Raw genomic sequence first — 19,814 nt, forward strand, 5'->3', positions numbered from 1 at the left:
TGTTTTATCAATGCTGTCAACATTTCCGACAAATACTGATGAATTAATCATTTAATATTTAAAATGTATGCTGATTAATCGCACCCTGATGCTATCACACAACCAGTGAAAGTAACTTTGTAGCTTTGATTTGGAACACAGGTAAAGATTATCTTTTGTAGATTATAGAAAGGATATTTTTAAAAGAAATTTAGAACTTTTTGTGGACAGTTTGAACAAGTTCTAGTCGTCCATTATCAAAATTACCCCCCATACCTCTCTCTGACTGACAACTTTTGTTACTGACTGAAGATCCCCAAGGACTGGCTGACACACTGCCAAAACGAGTGTTCATCCAGTGATGTATTTCCTGCAGAAACAGGACCTCAAGGAGATCTGCGGACATCATTTCTGGGAGGAAAAAAAATCTGCTTAAAGGGGAGACTGAGCTTTCAAACTAATCCCAAATAAGTGTGAAACTTGAAATAGCCTACAGTAAATTACAAATGACAGCTCAGGTCTGAGGTTGTATTTAATTATATTATGATATTTGTGGAATGATAAACTCTACACAAATTCGGTTTTATCGTTTTTTATTTTTTTAAAAGAAGCACTTTAAGAGACACTGTGCTATGCCACTTAGGGTATTATTAAATATCAAGCTGATTGTTTTTAAAAATTGAGTTTTTTTTCTCAGTGGAATAGGATATGCCCTTATTTTAACTGCATGTTGTTCAACAAATTGTCCCTTAAACAAAAGAAAAACAGTCATCATATTACCACAAACACCAAACACGTCAGTCCATAAAGTCCTAAAAAAGAGGTAGGCTAAATTTAAAAAAAGTTAGACACAACGATATCAAGGAAAGAAAGTGAAATCCAATCTTTAGTGTTACATTTGATAATAGCATTTTGAAAATAAAATGTACTGTTTTTGCACCACAAATGGGCATATATTGCACATGCACCATATACTTTGAAACATATGCACCACGACTGTTTACACCACAAATAATTATACATATCATTTTTTGCAGCAACCTTAAACTAGACTTAAAGGCATGGTTAAAGAAAACAGGCAATTTCAACAATAGAGACGCCAATAAATAAACAATTAAAATAGCAATTCAGTGGCTGTTTCAATAGAACAACCTAACAGTGTGAGACTTTCAAAATTATCCCACACTATGAAGAACTAAAAGTTAAATGATCATGGTCTGCACCATTGTTGTTTCTCAATACTGATTAAATAAGGCCTGACTCATTTAGGGCAAGTTTTTGCAGATTTTTTTTTAGTCTTTGCTTATCACCCTATTACAGCAGTCTATGGAGAAAGGAATTAGACGTGAAGAAATGTTTATGTAACACATTAAAGTCCTTTCATTCCGTAACTGGGCTACTGGAGTAGACGAGTTAAGCTTTAAAACCTCAGACAGGTGGACTCTGTGCGTGTACGTGTGCGCGTATACGTGAAGGGGGCGTGTCAAGAAGCGGAGGGTTGCCCATCCCCTTTGGCCGCTACATAAACTTCATCAATAGCGGCAGCGGCTGATGTCCGTGTCCGTCCTCCACGTGCGCACCGGAGACCTCGGTCAGGCTTCAATCCACTAACAGGGACAATGACAGGGAAACACTGGGGATATGGAAAAGATGACGGTAAGATCATGTAGCATCAGCTACAATTAGAGTCTCTACCGCTTTCCCAGCTATAGGCTAGTGCAGACAATTAACCCTCTGTAGTGCAATAATGAGTACTGTTATTCTCTCTGTTGTGGGCATTGCGTGTTTGATCCCGGGGGAACACGGAGGAGTCACGCTGTTAATGCGAGATTAGCCTCACGGTTAAAGGGATGACTGCTGTTAACTTTAGAGACCTTAAACTCGATTTAACATGGTCTTTAAAAGTGAGGACAATTAAACTGCATCATTACCCTGGCTGATAGATGATTTCAAGAAAAGCTTCAAGAAAAATCCCACCTGTAGGTTCTTGGCTGGATACACAAGAAACCCTTAGAAATCAGTTTACAGTAGCACCAACAGATTTAGCATTTGGTTTTAGGACTAAAACCTTACTCTCTCACTGTGCCTTATATGGATTCAATATTTTTCTCATCAGGTGAGCCACTCCTATAAATATTTTTTTTTAACTTTGAAATATGTTTATCACTCCATAAATTAGAAATTGGATTATTCAAGATTAGATAGAAAGTCAAATGCCAGGTTGCACCAACAATTAAACAAAAATACAAATCACTAAAGCAGATGGGGGGTTAAAAGCATTGAAACCTCATTTGATTTAGAGTCTGTAGAAGTAACACAGTGACTTAAGTACATCAGTAATGGCATATTGAAAGGAGCATTTATTATTATTTTGGTAGTTGTCATATTATAAACTTAAATGCTATGTTTATATTGTCCACTCTCATCAGGGCCTTCCATATGGCACAAAAACTTCCCTGTGGCCCAGGGGGACCGTCAGTCTCCCATTGACATCGTCCCTCATCAGGCTTCACATGACCCCAACCTGGGCCCAATTGTCCTCAACTATGATCACTGTACCTCCCTAAACATCTGCAACAATGGGCACTCTGTTGTTGTGGAGTTTGATGACACTGATGACCGCTCAGGTGAGGAAAAAAAAACATTTATGATTAAAAAAACAACAACTAACCAAGTGTTCAGACATGTTCTGATCGTAGAGGTCATACGTCATCAATAAGGTTAAAAAGAATAATCAGAAATGTGGGCAGATAGGAATGTTTTGACTGGGATTAAAAGTGTCTAGAGAACATTACCTACTGTATGTGTGTATTTAAAGATTACTGTTTCTCACTCTCACTGACTGAGGTCATAGTTCACAGATAATTTTAGCGCAGATCAACCACATTTGAAGAAAATCTGTCTGAAAGTTTATAGTAAACACACACTTGCAAGGTGCTATTACCTTGAATTTTAGAAAGTGCAAACCATCTGCATAACTGACCATAATCAAAGGTTACAAAATACACCGCTGTTTATACTGCAGGGAAGTTTAGCCAGCAGTTAACTTAATGAGTATCTGTCTCCTGACAAGAAAATATGATAACCAAAGATGATCTAAATGCTTATTATTGCCATATTTGCTTTTAGCACAGGGTGGATCCAGTTAAACCACCTACTGATTACCATGCATGATAATCTCAGATATGCGTCTCAGACAGGTTCCACAGGAGACCAAGACGCTATCAGGGAAAGTAGTTAATGGGAGATAAGATCTGCATGATGATGCTAATGCACTTCCTCAGCATTTCTCTGTAGTTCAAAGGAGGTGCTCAAATCCTCTAAACCTGCTGCTGTCAGTTTGCCATTAGTGGATAAAGTTTGGGTGTGTGCATGCTTATAATGACACGTGGCCAAAGGACATGTATCACTAGTGTTAAAAACAGTTAATGCGAGAGCGTTAAATAAAAGTATAAAGGAGAGGTGAAGTCCCTCCTCTATTGCTGGATCAACAGGGGACTTTGGAAAATACAGCTATCGATGAGGATTTTAAACCATGCAATTAGAAAGGAACATTATGTTTATCCACTTAAAAGATAATTTTTGCTACATAGTGGCATTTCTTCCCTAAAGACAGTTTAAATACATCATTTATGTTATGTAACTTCCAAAAATATTAAAAGTAACTTAAATTTTACACTCTCTAAAACCATGCAGAGCCAGGCCTGCAGGCTAACTCTCACAGAAGAGACTAAATCACTTTTTTGCATATAGAGCTGCAGCCCCCAAACGTGGCCAGACTTGTAGTGAGTTTCACCTTCTGGAAAACATATACCATCCTAAAGCCATCAGGTGACAAATACACAGTATATATTTTGTGCAAAATGATATACGTATTTTTTGTTTATAAATGGAGAAAATTTGTGTAATTCACAATATAATTGAAAAATATTAAGAACATGTCTCTGACCATTAACTGTACTTGTGTTTCAAGAGATTAGGTCCAATTATAGTCTACTTTGCCTATCCATAATACGTATATGAAAGACTGAGTGCTGAATGGTAGACCAACAAAAATTACACCACATTAAATCTGCCATAGTTGCCAAAGAAGATCAGCATTTACAGCATTATTATCAGCTTTACAAACCCACATCAGTTTAAAAAAAGCTGAGTATAAAGGCAGCATACGTGTTATTATTCTTGGAAGAATTTTGCATACTTGTTACAATCACATTTTTGCAAATGTGTGTGTTTTTTTTTCCCAGCAGATCACATTGTTTCTCTGCTTTCCCCACATGTGTAATATAAGATGGACAGGATAAGTGTTTTCCTCACTGTGTCATCCATGGCTCACTGATCTGACCTTTACTGAAGTGGCCTGTTTGTCAGAACGATGTCAGCAGCATCACAATGAATTACAATCAGACCAGACTGGTGTTCATACCCAGCAGGGCAAACTGTCCTGTAATGGGCTGAATTTCTATTAATTATGTCTTGTGTTAAAGTTTATGTTAATCTTTGTTGGCTATGGATTGGAGGAACTCTAAACATACCTAAACGTAGCTTAACTGTTGCTTTATTTAGCACAGGAATGGTAATTTGTGTCTAAAACTAAAGCCTTTGCAGCAGACTCTAATGATAGATTTGATGGTAAATCAGACCGTCTGACTGTTTTAGTGCTCATGTCTCGGCTTTGGGTGAGAAATATAATCTGCAGGGTGTTACCAGGTTGACTCATCGGGGGATGGATGCCCTGTACCACATTTCTTGGAAAGTTGTTGTCTAACACCCACAGAGTAGTAGGAGTGTAGGTGTCTGGATACTAGTTCTTTTTTTATGCATCTCCTCTCCTCTCCTGCAGTGATCTGGGGAGGCCCTCTTGACAACGCCTACAGACTGAAACAGTTCCACTTCCACTGGGGTGGAAAGGGCTGCCACGGCTCTGAGCACACTGTCGGGGGAAATAGCTATGCATCTGAGGTTAGAGTCTGAGATCTCAAAACAATACAGCTTGTCACTATACAGTTACCACAACACAGAAACCCAGTCATTTACCAAGGTACACTAATATTTAATAAAAGCCATTGATATAAATTGAATCAAAATTGGACTACAGTGCTAGAAGTTGCCTTCACTTTCCATCATTTTTTTCAAGAAAAACTCATTTACCAGGCATAGAGTCATAATAATGAGAGGAGTCTGGCTGCAGACCCATGGGTGCATATGTCAGACATCCCCTTAATTCAACTTCAGGCTAAAACCAAAGGCTACCAGTTGGTTACATTAATTGCTTAACCACATTGCTAATATTGACAAAGCATCATTTGAATAAAACAGAAACATGTCTGATGTCTAATCTGGAATTAAATTTTCACAGACCTTTTGAAGAAGTAGTTCAGTGAACAATGGCTTGCTTTGATAGCTTTAGCTAAAGAAAAAAAGCCTTGCTAGTTACGTAGTTAACATTACTACCAGTGAGATGTTAGACGTAAGCCAGGGAAAGCTAATGAACTGAAAGCATGCCACCGTTCGAATAATACTTCTGAAACCGGTCTAGCTTTGCAAATACAGCATTATCTAAAGTAGCTAGTGTAGCTTTGTTTGTTTTAGCTGCATTAGTTATGTGGCTTTGTTACCTACATAGCCAACAAAGTGTTGTTAGCTTTAGATTTAGCTCATTCGCTACATTATTTACGTAGCTTTGTTAGCTTTAGCCTCAGCTAAAGCCGTAGTGTTTTCCCTGTAAGCAGAATGTTAAGTCAGCTTTATGAAATGTTTTGTAATCAGATTTTGCAGGTCAAGTTTTTGGCTTCTAAGTTTTGGTAGTCTAACCCTTACCTTAACCCTTGCCCTCACCCTTACTGTAAATGTAATCTGATTTTATTTTGAAAGTTTTAGTGCGTATTTCCATTCTGACAGATTTGGCGTCTCACTGCAGTGGTACGCAAAGGAGGGCGTCTAAGATCTGTAGTCTGCAGCAAGACTGTCTTTAATGTATTTGGGCGTATGAAATAGCTGAAAATAGAAGCATAAAACACACTCAGGTAAAAGGTACTAACACAGGGTCTTCTTATTACTACACAGCCCCCAGCTATACACGAATGTACTTAATTTAATCATAAATCACAAGAAAAACTCCAAGGTTCTCTCGTTTGAACAATTAACATTCTTTCATACAGACCATAACAAACTCCTACATGCTTCTGCATCATTCCTTTATCAGAAAAGGCTTTGACTCCCTAACTCCTTGACTCCCTTTGGCATTCTGTTCTTTTTCTCTGTCTCTCATTTACTTTCTTTGCAGCTGCATTTAGTACACTGGAATGCTGTCAAATACAGGTCGTTTGGGGAGGCAGCATCGGCTCCTGATGGCCTGGCTGTTCTAGGCATCTTTTTAGAGGTAAGAAATTTGTGATATCCTGTTTTTTTACTATTGCCTTCCTTTTTGTCTATTTTGTACACATTTAAAGAGTCAAAGATCAGAGGTGGAGTTCAGATGCCGCGTTGTGTCTGTTATGGACGCACCAGTACCACTTTTGTCAAACCAAATACAAGTGCTAACATTTGGTTACTTGCCAATACCTAGTACAAATATGAATGCTGTCATTATATATCATAGCAGTTCTCAAAATTGCTTTCAAAGTTTGTTTTATATTCATCAGATTTCTCTCACCCCTCGTTTTGACAATTTAGAAGTGCATCCTTATGTATGGTGAAATATCGCCAAACTGCAGACGCGACTCCAATTTTGCCTGCTTGCTCAATTAATGATTGACTAACATCATGCTATAAAATGACTTCGAGTACAGTATCGGCAGTGTTTTATAAGTTCAAGCATATAAGGCGTTTGTGCTGGTATAAGCACCAGTACCCTGTAATTGTACCGATTTTGTGGTAGTTCTTCAGCATTTCTTATTTTACTTATTTAATATTTTTACCATGACATTCTTTCTTGTGTGATACCAAAAACTTTTGCATGGCACGATACTCAAGTAGTATTAATTGGTTTTACCATGTTTTGCTTAAAAAAACAAACAAAAAACCACTTAAATCTGTGAGGTGTTTTTAAAAAGTTTTTGAAAATTGGAAAGAAGTCCAAGTCATAAAGCTGTGCATGTGACATTAGATTAAAAAAAAAAAAAAAAAACCTTGTCCCCCAAACTGTAAGGAAGTCATAAAATTTGTCATTTACGATATGTAGAGTAACTGTTCCCTCACCATTGTTATGGTCTGTTTCTAGAAATATATTTAATGAGAATTGTATTTCAAGGATGAGTATGCAATGTTTTGATATAAATTCTTCCCAAAATCACAGGTTAGGTCAATAAAAATCATTTTTATGTGTTACGTTAGACAGGTGATGACCACAGATGGCTCCACACGATAACAGACGCTCTCTACATGGTGAAGTATAAAGTGAGTATTATGAAGTCTTATCTTGTCATTTATGCTCTGCTATCACTGTAATTGCAGTCATATCAGATCTGTTTGTCTTTGTGTTTCCGTTCCAGGCGAGTGTCACAGACTTTAGAGGTTTTAATCCCAAGTGCCTCTTACCAAGCATGCTCCACTATTGGACCTACCTGGGATCACTGACCACGCCTCCTCTGCATGAGAGCGTCACCTGGATCATCCTGAAGGAGCCAATCGCACTGTCTGAAAAACAGGTACTTGATCCTTTGGTTACCATACCACCCATGTTTCCAGAAGGTACTTCACAGCTGTGGGAATCATGTAAGACCACACCACATTTTGAGTTATTTTGAATGGATTGTATCAGTATTCCTGTTAGTTGGTTTGGAAAATTTACAAGATACAACACCACCCAAACTCTTATTTTCTCTGCTTCGTTACTATTTCATGCAATGAAGCATTTATCATTTAATAAAATCTGGACTGTGAGCCAGCAGTGAAAAACACATCTGACACACAATCCTTGTTTTGCTTAACCAAATATAAGACACTGATATCATATCAGTAATATGAATTTTAACTACACTTGCATTAGATTTTAATTGATACAAACGTGATTACCCCAATGCACTTGTTCTGTTGAATGATTTGCATCTTTTACCAAGTTTCATCTTTTCCCTAAAATATCTTTATACAGTATAGCGATAAAGACTTTGTTTGACTTAATCCAATCTTACACTGTTACGCTAGGACATAGATATTGCATGTTTTCCTTTAAGACATTGGCCTGAGAGGCTTTGTTTGTGCAGCTGATCAGTCAGTTGTGACATCCATGCTTCCTGACCTGCATAATCTTGGGCTATCCTCCGTGGGACTTCAAGGATCCACTGCCTGCTCTGTTGTCAAACTGAAGTTCAGCATCACTGGATCAGTATGCCAAGTGTTGTGGGGGCAGGTGCTGGTGGGGTTTACCTCTGTGCTATAGCGTATCCATAAATATACTGCACAGCCGTGTTTGGTGCTATATTTAGAGGCCAGAGCGAGGGCGAGCATCATTCATCGGGGATGCCGTGTGTAGGGCTGACTTGTTTTTATCCATCGCCCTGAATTTAATCAGAAAGTTTACATCTGATAACCTCAGGTTGTTGACAAGTTAAGCTGACTAACTGGACGTGTGCAGAGTGCGCCTTCCAGGTCCCCCAGTGAGTCTGCTCTGTGGCGACTGCTGCCAGCCTCTGGATTACACTCCCACACTTTGTTGATCTTTTCTTGTCTAGTTCTCCAATTTTAGCTCTGGGACTGTACATGAGGAATGAGGTTTTATAATGACAGCGGCCCCTCGGGTGTAGTCAGGAACAATCTGTCTTTAAACCCACGTTTTTGGCATAGTTAGGGGTGAAGTGTCAGATAGGCAAGTGGCCCCACAACCTATGACTCCAGGCTCCAAGCCTTTGATCCCCTCCAGCTGATTATCCTGATGGATGGATGGCTGGCTGCATGGGTTCAGGGCTTTAATTGAGAAATGCTTGCATGGAGACCCAGCAGGGAAACTCCTTATATAACCGGTATTATTTTGTTTTTCACGTTCTCTCATAACGGCAGACATGGAGCTAAAGGGAACAGATCAAGGAGAGGTGAATGGTGTGGGCACTTTAAAGAGTTCATTAATGTGCAATATTTTTCTTGTTAACTAGAAAACAGCAGGGTTTACTTGATCCAACTAAAATGTGTGGGCAACCTGAAGCAGCTTATTTCTCTCAGCTGTGGAGCTACTGTTGTCTAAAAACTATTAGAACACATCAGTAAGTCACATGAAAGCACTGGAAGAGATTTGTTTTAGCACAGTACTCATCATTGCCACTCAAAATAGTCCCAGACAAATTTAGCATTTGCTTCTGTTTGATAAAATTTCAAAAAATAATTATATTTACTCATATTGTAAATTCAGTATGATTTTTTTGAATTGAAGGCCTATGATCATTTGTATGTCATTCTCATTTTGATGAAGAAAAATAAATATAAAACAAGGAAAGGAGACTTTTTTAAAATTTATTTTTACTCTTTCTAAATTTCGTCTCTGCTGCAGAAATATTTACAATGCTGGCATTTTGACATTTAAAGAAATATTGAGCCTTATAACACTTGCAAAGGTAATAATGTCCCACAAATGTAATAAACCACAAATGGAATACAAATCTGCAGCCTTTATTTTAATTATCCCACAAACATAATAAATTCCTACAAACGGAATAGTAGTTACTGCAAAGGTGACAACCATTAGCTACATTTGAAGGAATTTATTCGTTTGTGGAAAGGTAAACATTTTAGTCTCCACAAATAGAATGAACATGAAAAATTAAACTTGTGGTCATTGTTGTTTGTGGAAGCCTTTATACAGCTGCCAGTGGGTTCAAGTTAAGCTTAAATCACTTAAAAAATGTACTCTTGAGGAGCAGGTGGCCTAGTGGTTAAAGGTGCTCCCCATGTACGTGGGCGGCCCGGGTTCGAATCTGGCCTGAGGCCCTTTACCACATGTCTCTCCCCCACTCTTGACCCTGTTTCCGACTCTATCCACTGTCCTCCTCTATCTAATAGAGGCACAAAAATGCTTAAAAATAAACCTTGAAAAAAAAGTACTCTTGGTGATTTTTGTTTGCCATGAAACAGGAAGTAGTTTTAGAAGTCTTAAAACACTGGTAGAGCCATTTTTGAATGAGACAAAAAAAACAAAGATTGGTATAATTTATGGGAATATTCAGCAAAATCTAAGGGGTTCTTTTTTAATTAAGCTCTCAGAGGGGGTTCATCTGATCCAAACATAAGAAATTTTACAGTTGACTAAAAGAGCTGACTAAAGCGTGACTTTTTTCACACGTCAACAAAACCCAAGGCTGCACTGGCTCTCCCCGTTCAAGCAAGTATCTTAAACATACAGGGTGCAAACTTCCAGAAAGTAAAAAATAAATTTTGATTGAACTGGGATTTGTAAAACAATAAAACTGGCTGGGTAAATAGTGTCTATGTATGTATGTATGTATGTATGTATGTATGTATTTATAATTTCCTCAGAGTGCTGTTTTTACACATTTTAAGCCACTCTGCTAAAATTCATGGCTCTCAGTTAGGTCGCGCTCCATGTACGTGGGCAGCTCAGGCTCAAGTCCAGCCATAGGCAGGACTTGAGCCCTACTCTCTTATTCCCTACTCTCTTATCATGTTTCCAGCTTTTTCTTTTGTCCTGTCTATCTCTAATAAAGACAAAAAAAGACCCAGAATGGATCTTACAAGAAAAAAACTACTTCCTGTTTCATGGTGAACAGAAAAAAATGCCACCACCTTTTTTAATGTGATTTGAGCTTAAGCTGACTTTGACCCCCCCACCCCTATCCCCCACCCCACCCCTCTTTCATGTTACATTTGTGGGAAATTATTTAGATTTTTAAAAGCAAGTTTTGTTAACCTTCCCACAAACTTCATAAATTCCTGCAAACATAATAGTTATTACATTTTTTTAAGGAATTTTGTTTCTGAAAGGGCTGTCAAAACATTCAAATTTGTAATGGCGAATAATCTCAGAATTTCAGTAGTTAATCGTAATTAACTGCATCCTTAATGCATTTTAAAATGCCATCATTCATCCTTATAAAGGGGTTTTGTCTCATTTTTTTTTAAACTAGGGATAATTAACTTCCTGTTTGGATACAGACTTGCTTTTATTGGTAGATAGAAGATTCTGACAACTTACACAGGGAAAAAAGAACTTGTTTTGGCTTGAAAACAAAATAAGAGAACTTTAAAAAGGTAAAAAAGATGTTAATGAGCAGTGGTGGACCTATTTCATATCACTGTGGCTTCAGGGAGACACTGACATGGAATGACTACAGTATGATGAAAGAGAAACACAAGCATGTGATTAATCATGATTAAAAGAAATAAGTGCACTAATTGTGGACCTTGACTAATTGTGATTAACTCGATTAATCTTGACAGCCCTTATTATTATTATTTTTGCTGTAAGCAACTGCTATTGTATTTGTGGGAAATGTATTACATTTGTGGAATTATTCCACTAAAACCTGCAGATTTGTATTACATTTGTTGTTTATTACATCTGTGGGCAGTTAATACGTTTGCAGGTGTTACAAACCTTCTGCAACTACAGTATGACATACTGTAATGTAATCTTCGAATTATTACTCAGCCTTACCACTAACATTAAACAATCACTAGTCTTATCCTTTGACATGCTTAAATTGTCTTGTCAGAAGGGAAATTCTTGCCATTAATCTGTTTAACAACATACTTGAAAAAATAAAAGAAATCTCGTTGCAGGAATTTGAAGTCAAAATGTGGTCCTTCTCTCTTTCCTGTTGTAGCTCAGCAAGTTTCGAATGCTCCTGTTCACTGGAGAGGAAGAGGATCAGAGGATACGCATGGAAAACAACTTCAGGCCTCCCCAGCCTCTCAAAGGCAGGAAAGTCCGTTCCTCCAATTAATGTGACCTCAAGAGATCTGAAGTCAGGGAGAACAGCAAGAGCTCTTTTTAGACAACAGTGAATGCATTAAATTGAGTGTACTTTTTATTTTTTTTTACCTCACTGTAGCTTGTCCTGAGGATTTCTGATTGTAACTTTGAACACTGCCAGCACAATGAGATGAATTTTCTCTCTACCAGTCAGAAGGAGAAATCAGTTGATAAATAATTTAGACAATAATAAAAGGGACATATTTATATTTATACAAAGCAATTTTATCATTGCTATTACTTTAATTTCCAGTACTGTTGTAGACTAAGCATTGATTCAGATTCAAAGCTTTGATCTGTACCTGCACCTCCATTGCTGTTAAAGTGTTGCCAAGGCAACAAGAGGATGTCTAAACTAGCAACAAGCTCTTGCACAAGGCTGGTATACATAACTGGAAGGTCTGTGTAGGTATCACAGTACTTGGCTGTCTGCACATTCACAGCCTCAGCCTTCTCACTGATCCCGACTGATCCCCAGCTGATCCGGTCTATTGCTGGTGGATTCCCAGTGCTTGGGGCCATAGATCCCTTTCAGTCGAACAATGCCAACTGGAGGTGGGATTGGATTAGTGCTGCATTTGCTCTTACTGCTCTCTTCGGCCTTGACGGTGCGAATGAAAGTCTCAGGTCCTTTTTTAAGCTTAGTAGACTTGAGTGTGGTTTATTATTTCTGGCATGCCCTCCAGATTTCATAACTTCTGTTCACAGTTATATTTTGTAAGATTTTCTTAACTCAAGCTGCTCCAACTTGGATTCAATAATTTCAACTTCTAAAACTTAACTTGTATGGTATGCATCCTGGCCAGAGTGTCATTCATTTTCTGGATACGCACACTGTTAGTAACAGCTTACCCCTATAGCTGCACCTTAAAAAAAGTCCTGCATTCAAATACCCTACAGAGGCCCTGGTGTATCAATTGCACAAGTTATGCCAACTCTATGGAATGACTTTAATTTTTCTGGACTTTCTTCTATTTTATTCACCAGGATGGCAGCTATGAAGTTCCCCTACAACAAAATGCACACATGACAAGTGGCACCTCACTTATGATTGTTTGATGCTGTTGATGTGGAAAAACATTAAAAATGTAATTTATGGGTGGTTTGAATATTTTTGTAATGCATTCAAAATCAGGTTTGCTGAAATGAATAAAATTCAGAGTAACTGTCTTTTCTCCTTCTTTTTTTTATTTGCACGATAAAAGGCTCATTTCTATTATGAATGTTCAAAGTGTGCATCAGCCCTCGGCCAAACACCACATATTTATGGTCCTGTAATTTATGAGCCTTGGCAGTGTTTCAAACCAGACAAATGGGAAGCAGCAGGTTGATGACAGAAAAGTAAAAGAGGACTTTTGCACTCATAAAGTGCAGTTGCACATTTATCTTCCCACTAAGAAGCATATTTATTCTTTAAAGTTTCTGTTCCTGCACCTTATACCTGATCTCTCAATCATCCTTTTAACAGTGGAGCCATTAAAGCAAATGCTTAAACTCACTCTCACTGATCAGGAGCAGAAACACTGGCTTTCAGCTAATTAGTCGCCAGGCGGTAGCCTGGAGGATAGAAGGACAGAACATCGACCATGATCAGTCAATTATTTACCTTCTGTTTTCATTGAATGGGTTTTATTCGGCTCTAAAAGTGTTTACAGCTGACATTATCAATGAGCAGGTACAGCCATAAACGCCAACAGATGTGGATATAATCTACAATAAGACGGAGAAAGATCTTTACAGCTGGTTGGATCACATGTTCAGGTATTAAGAATGTGTTGAACAATAAAATGACTTTTCTTCTCAAAAAATAACCATATTCAATATGTGTGCAGCTTGGTGACTGGCCGCTGGTGCCAATCAGACAAAGATCCTCTTAACCAGAAAGAGCAGCTCCTCCAAAAGACACAACATAGATACGCGTGAACAATCTTCAGTTAATTATTTAAGATGTGATTGTCTTTTTCATTGAAATATAAGAAAAATGCCACAGTTAACAATATATTCAAAGTTGTACTTTTGGCATGTTTTGCCAAAAATAATTTAATACAAAATAAGGTTCAGAGATTCATTTGTAATTTGTGTATACAACAAAAAAAAAAATACAGTTCTGCAGGAATAAAAAGTGAAATCAGAGATTTATATAATCAATGCTCCCACACAATGCTTGAATTAATGTAATCAATTGCATGAGACAATCAGATTTCCAAAGATGTTTTTGCAAAAGACCATCCAAATATTCTTGAAGGCCTGGACCGCGGTGACTATATGAAATGTTATTTCAATTACCAAGGTTACAATAGTTATGGATTTTTCATTAGTTTTTATTTCGTTTTCACTTTGTGTTCAATTTCAGTTTAGTTTTAGGTGGTTTCTACTGATAGTCTGTTAGTTTTTGTGTTCTAGTTTTTTCAGATACACGTCAGGGCTGAGTAAACATCATACATTTTAAAAAACATCCAAACAGGCTACTCTTCACTTATCATTTTATTTATTTAAATATGATGTTTAAATAAAACTCCAGACAAATTACCACTGTGTAAAGTCTAAACCAATCAATTCAGGCATATTTTGTAGGTGCCAGTCAGTATGGTTGTCTCAAAGACCAAAACCAAAGATATTTTGTCTCTAATTTTATTTTATTTTAGCTAGTTTTGTAAACCCACTATACAGCTTTAGTTAGTTTTCATTTTATGGTAAAGTTTAGTTTTATTTAGTCTCAGTTAACTAAAATGATTTTTGAATTTTTGAATTTAGTTATTAAACTAGTTTTAGTTAACTATAGTAACCTTGGCAGTTACTTAGAAAAATACATCTATTTGGGGATGTCTCTTCATCCTGCAGTTCAATGTCTGTCCAGCAGATGGCAAAATGGACATGACAACTTATAATAACTTACAATAATGCCTTTGTAAAATGCTTTTAAACAAGTGTTTCTGCAGTACTTTGTCTTGTTTTAACACTTACAGAAAGGAACTACTGGAACTAGACCTTGAGGCCAAGGGTTCCCCTGAGGGACTTTCTGGGATAATCAGTTTGAAGCTATTTTTCCTACATTCAAAATATTTGTCTTAAACACTGACAACATTCTTAGATGCTCACACATATCAACTATATCTTGGGCCCGCTGAAGCACAAGGATCTAGGAAATTGGTTGCCTTTGCCTATAGGTCAAACGCCTATGCATGTGCAAACACAACGAAGCATCAGAACCCAAACAAAAACAGAAAACCAGGACAATAAAACAACCGCTAGCAAAACAGCATCAGTAAAAACACATAGTAGAAGAAGACAGACATGTTTGAACCAAACAATGTAAGAACACAGACACTCTAACAATCATGTACAAAATCAAAACCTGGAGGAAGTATTCTTAAGTGTTGGTGTCCATTTGCATCCATTATATACTACCTATACAGTTCATAGTAGATGGGAACAAAGCTGTCCACAGCTGCCAGTTGGTGAGAGATGGGAACAACCTGGACAGGTCGCCATGACAGTCTCAATCTTTCCAGTTTGAGACAAGTCACTCTGATATTCACACCTACGAGGAATTGAGGGTCACCACTTAACCCGACAAGCATCTCTACGGACTATGGGGAATATCTGGAATAACTGTAGTAAAGCCACAACCTGCAAAGATAACCTGTGTCTGATGGAGATTCAAACCAGGCACCTTGTTGTTTTAAAGCAACATCTCTAACCATGGCATGACATGCAGCTCAACACTAGTATTTAGACAAGGACAACCTGATGATATCACACATTACATTACAAACATTTGGCAAGATCTGTTAGTAATTGGATTGTAATGGGAAAAAAAAGAAATAAAAGAGAAATTATTTTCTCACATTGGACGACTTACTTCCTGAAAAGCAGATGTAACAGTAGAATAGTTACATGCACTATGAAACACAATAAAACACCATTTGTTTGATGATCGCCCAAACTCATTGGACTGGAAGATTTACTGATCTAATCTTATGTTTTCTGTCCTACTATCCTCTCTGTGCTGATATGATCACATTCATAGTCTTTTAAAGACAAATCAACATGTCTTTCCTATGTCTTTTACAAAATGCATTCAGTTAGTATTTCTTCCTTAAGGGGGCAGCATCTACCCTCTTTTGAATCATGAGCAGCAGATGCTCTGGCTTGCTTTCACCAAACACAAAGAGGAATTTATAAAAGAAAAATGGACCAAGGACACCATAGATTTGAGATGGCTTCATGTGGGGATGATGTAATTTATATATAATGGCTGATTTTGCCAGATATATCTCACAGTGTAGGACATTTGTTGTCTCTGTGCTATCAGTAACACTTGACCTTGCCTTTGTCTGTCCTCTTCGCCTTGTGTTTGAATCAAGAGGATGCATTGCCCTGTCTGGTTTCATTTTCGTGTTTCTGCTGATGGCTGTGGAAAAATTCACTCAGCGGGTTTATGAATAAAGAATGAATGTGTGTGAGTGTGAAGTATATTTAACACAAACCCCTAAATAATTCTCCTAAAATAGTATCAGGGACCAGCATTGGGACTGAGAATACCTGAACGGGCAAATTATCGTCACCGTCGATCGATGTGCCATGTAATAAGATATTACAGTCAGGCCTCAGAAATAGAGTCAGTCACATGTATTTTTAGCTTCAGGATATCTACTTGCTTGTTGTGGTGGTTTTTCCCAGACACAGCAACATCTGAAGCAACCTGGGAAATACAAACCCGGGGGACAAATGAAGAATAACTCTTAAAAGAATGAAGGAATGACTGTCTGTTTGATAATGACACAAAGGAATTTACCAAATTAGGCCTAAATAAAGGCTAATCATCATGAATTACTTCATATCAAACATGTATGTCTTTTAATGTATCCAACTGAATTATATTGTAAAATAATCTAAAATAAGGCAGCAAGCAGCACTGAACCGGCCCTAGCACCTCATGCCCCACGGAGTTTGGTGCATGTCAGGCTTGTGGCACCTTCGCTCAGTTGCCCTGCTTCAGAGACATCTATCATCACTGAAAATTCTAAATTCTCTGACCCTTTTTGTCCCTGATAGTGCACTGTGTAACTGACTAAAGCATGTCATAAAATATTACTTGGTCTTGAGCTGACAGTAGGTGACCTTTTGAAATACAATGTATTTCCTCTGCCTACACATGACCCATAGTCAATTAGCAGCAGTGATCCATGCTCCATCTAGAACAGTGGTCTGCACAAACAAATAAAAGGTAGCCCTCTATTGTTGCCAATTCTTGAGCATGTTTTTAAATGGGAGTCTGTACTAAATGGAGCATCTTTTCAAGACATTAGGATGGAGATCATCATACATAATGACACCATGATTATTGTGGTTAAGTTTAACATTGCCGAGAGACAGAGCACGTCTTTGAGTAATAATCCTGACACCCTTCTAATCAGGGGAAACAGAAGATTGACAAACTAAGAGCCCAATATGATCCATCAGTCAGAATCCTCACACCAACCACACTATCATTCACTGATTCACAAATCAAAGTTATACTGATTTTAGATCAACATTAAAATCTGTTCACTGACAATGGAGGTTGCTTGGTGTCCTTGCTTGCTCATTAGCTCAGAGCAAGTGTTAATGGACAAGTTAAAGATAATTTCTCTCACTAAATGAGAAGTTTTATGAGTGAGAAAAAAAAATTGGGAGCCAACTGTTAGCTTGTAAAACACTGTATTTTCTTTCAAACCCTTATTTAGCTTACTTAAAACTAAAAGAGAATATGAATCATCAAATTTTCATAATATTATTTACTTATTAAACAACTCCCACTTCAATAAAATATTTACTTTGCACTAAACCATAGGCTATAGTTCTCAGGGAGGCGCTTTTGAGGCAATTCCTGAGGGGAATTTATGACAACTATATGTACCTCTCATTTTTTCAGATTTCTAGGTGTGTGCCAATTTTCATGTATATTAGTGCATGTCTAATGCCCCAAAAATGGGCGAGAGTGGGAACAAAAATTAAATGCCTACGATTACAATGGGGCTCTTGCACTGTCAGTGCTCAGGCCCTAATATTAATGAAGAACCCGACCGATTTTAATAGGGCTCTCAAAACCCTTGTTGATCGGGCTCTAATAATGCTAATAATAATAATTATAATGATGATAATAGATACAATAACATAAAAAAAATTTAATTGTAAAATAATAAAATGACAATCAGAATACTACAAGTAATATCAATTATATAAATGATAGTAATGATGATGATGATGATGATGATGATGGTGATAATAATAACAATAATGTGACGAGCATGAGTTAGTTCAGGTCAGTGATTTCAAGTTCAGTGATTCACACCTGACATGCATCTTAATCCAATCACATGACTCTTATCCTCTTAATTCAGTGGTCTATTTAAGCTTTTTCTATTTCAGATTTCTAGTCTCTTCCTCTGCTCTGCAACTGCCTGTTCTGCCCTGGATCAGCGCTGCGCTCTTGCTTCAACCCACCTCCACCCCAGCATTTCAACTGTTGGCTCCAACTGGGTGTCTAAGATTTTATCTCATCACTCCTCAATTCCGCATGTAAGATAAATCGGCGAGGAGTGATGAAGTAGGAGCCTGATGCCAAACTATGCTATGCTATGCAATGCTGTCATAATAACTGCTTGAAAAATTACAAATGTAAAACAACTGAAATAATAATAATTATAACAACAACACCATTAATAATAATAATAATAATAATAATAATAATAATAATAATAATAATGCACATTTAATACTGATATCTTAATCTTCATCACCTTCATAAAGAGTCTCATTATTTAAATCAATAAAAGAATCAAAATCACAAAACAACATCTACTCTGTTCCAAGTGTAAATAGAGGAGACTGAAATATTAGTACTGGACTGGTGAACATCTAAAATCCATGATATTACTCTGTAGGGTATGCAAGTATTTTAATTAATGTACAACCCCAATTCAATGATGGTCAGATCCCATAAACCCATATTTTATTTACAATAGAACATACCAGATGTTGAAAGTGAGACATTTTACCATTTCATGAAAAATATTAACTCATTTTGAATTTCATGACAGCAGCACATCTCAAAAAAATAGGAACAGGGGCAACAACAGGTTGGAAAAGTAAGTAGTGCTAATGGAGAACAGCTGGAGAACTTTGCAAATAATGATAATCAAGCTGGATATCTTTTAAGTGTAGACCCTTGAGATGTATTTTCATGTCTGATTTCTATCTAAAACAATATTACAGACTTTCCTGATGGACACAATTTGAGAAATGCCCAATATCTTAAAAGTTTTGATCAACAGAGCTTTTATAATCTTTTCCAAACAACTGTTTTAAACTTTCTAATCTCTGTCTATATGGTCTGAGTCACTTCTTCTATTTCAGCAGTAAAGCTGAAACTCTTCAATCATTTTAAGTTACTGTCAAGGACAGCAACTCTATCTGGCAATCAGGGGACACGGCTGTGGTGCAGTTGCCATGGATACAAAAACAGCACATGCACCACAACACAAACGCTTGGCCGAGTCATATCTCCCCTACTTGTGTGTGAGTCGGTGATCCATCGCCATCACCTTGTCAGAAAATAAAACCATATGGGAAAAATATCTGATGCTTCCTTCCCCCGAAGACCTCTGTGGTGACACGTGTGTTTCTGTATTCATTAGGAGGCTGCATTTAGCAGCGTGTTATCTATTTTGTGTGGAAACGGGACCAAACACTCACACGCACTAACACATACACTAACTGGCTGTCTTTATGGATGCTCGACCTTCACCCAGGATCAGGGTTGGGTTTAAGGTTCAACTACAACCACATTCTACACAATATAGACCATTTATGGGTTGTGTATATCCACCAAATAACTTTAATGTTGTCAGGCAGTGGCCTCGGATTGCAG

At 37.4% G+C, this 19,814-nt stretch overlaps 1 protein-coding gene across 2 annotated transcripts; it reads left to right on the forward strand.

Moving 5' to 3' along the window:
* Window positions 1–1,509: 1,509 nt before the first annotated feature.
* ca7 (carbonic anhydrase VII) lies at window positions 1,510–13,069 on the forward strand. 2 transcript variants are annotated; one of them, XM_041795092.1, is made up of 8 exons: window positions 1,510–1,635; window positions 2,409–2,606; window positions 4,823–4,941; window positions 6,266–6,361; window positions 7,315–7,377; window positions 7,473–7,628; window positions 11,751–11,844; window positions 12,887–13,069. In XM_041795092.1, the coding sequence occupies exons 1-8, from the start codon at window positions 1,599–1,601 to the stop codon at window positions 12,898–12,900; spliced, it is 777 nt and encodes a 258-aa protein (XP_041651026.1). In that variant the 5' UTR covers window positions 1,510–1,598; the 3' UTR covers window positions 12,901–13,069. The 2 variants fall into 2 exon arrangements, with proteins under 2 accessions (XP_041651026.1, XP_041651017.1); XM_041795083.1 differs by having other exon boundaries at window positions 11,751–13,069.
* The last annotated feature ends 6,745 nt before the right edge of the window (window positions 13,070–19,814 follow it).

This window comes from Cheilinus undulatus, linkage group 1 (genome assembly GCF_018320785.1).
Source record: "Cheilinus undulatus linkage group 1, ASM1832078v1, whole genome shotgun sequence".
NCBI classification, from domain to species: Eukaryota; Metazoa; Chordata; class Actinopteri; order Labriformes; family Labridae; genus Cheilinus; species Cheilinus undulatus.

Coding starts and splice junctions, on each gene's coding strand:
- ca7 (XM_041795083.1), top strand. CDS start 1,599: ATGACAGGGAAACACTGGGGATATGGAAAAGATGACG. Junction 7,378..7,472: donor TCTACATGGTGAAGTATAAA/GTGAGTATTATG, acceptor TTTCCGTTCCAG/GCGAGTGTCACAGACTTTAG. Junction 7,629..11,750: donor TCGCACTGTCTGAAAAACAG/GTACTTGATCCT, acceptor TTCCTGTTGTAG/CTCAGCAAGTTTCGAATGCT.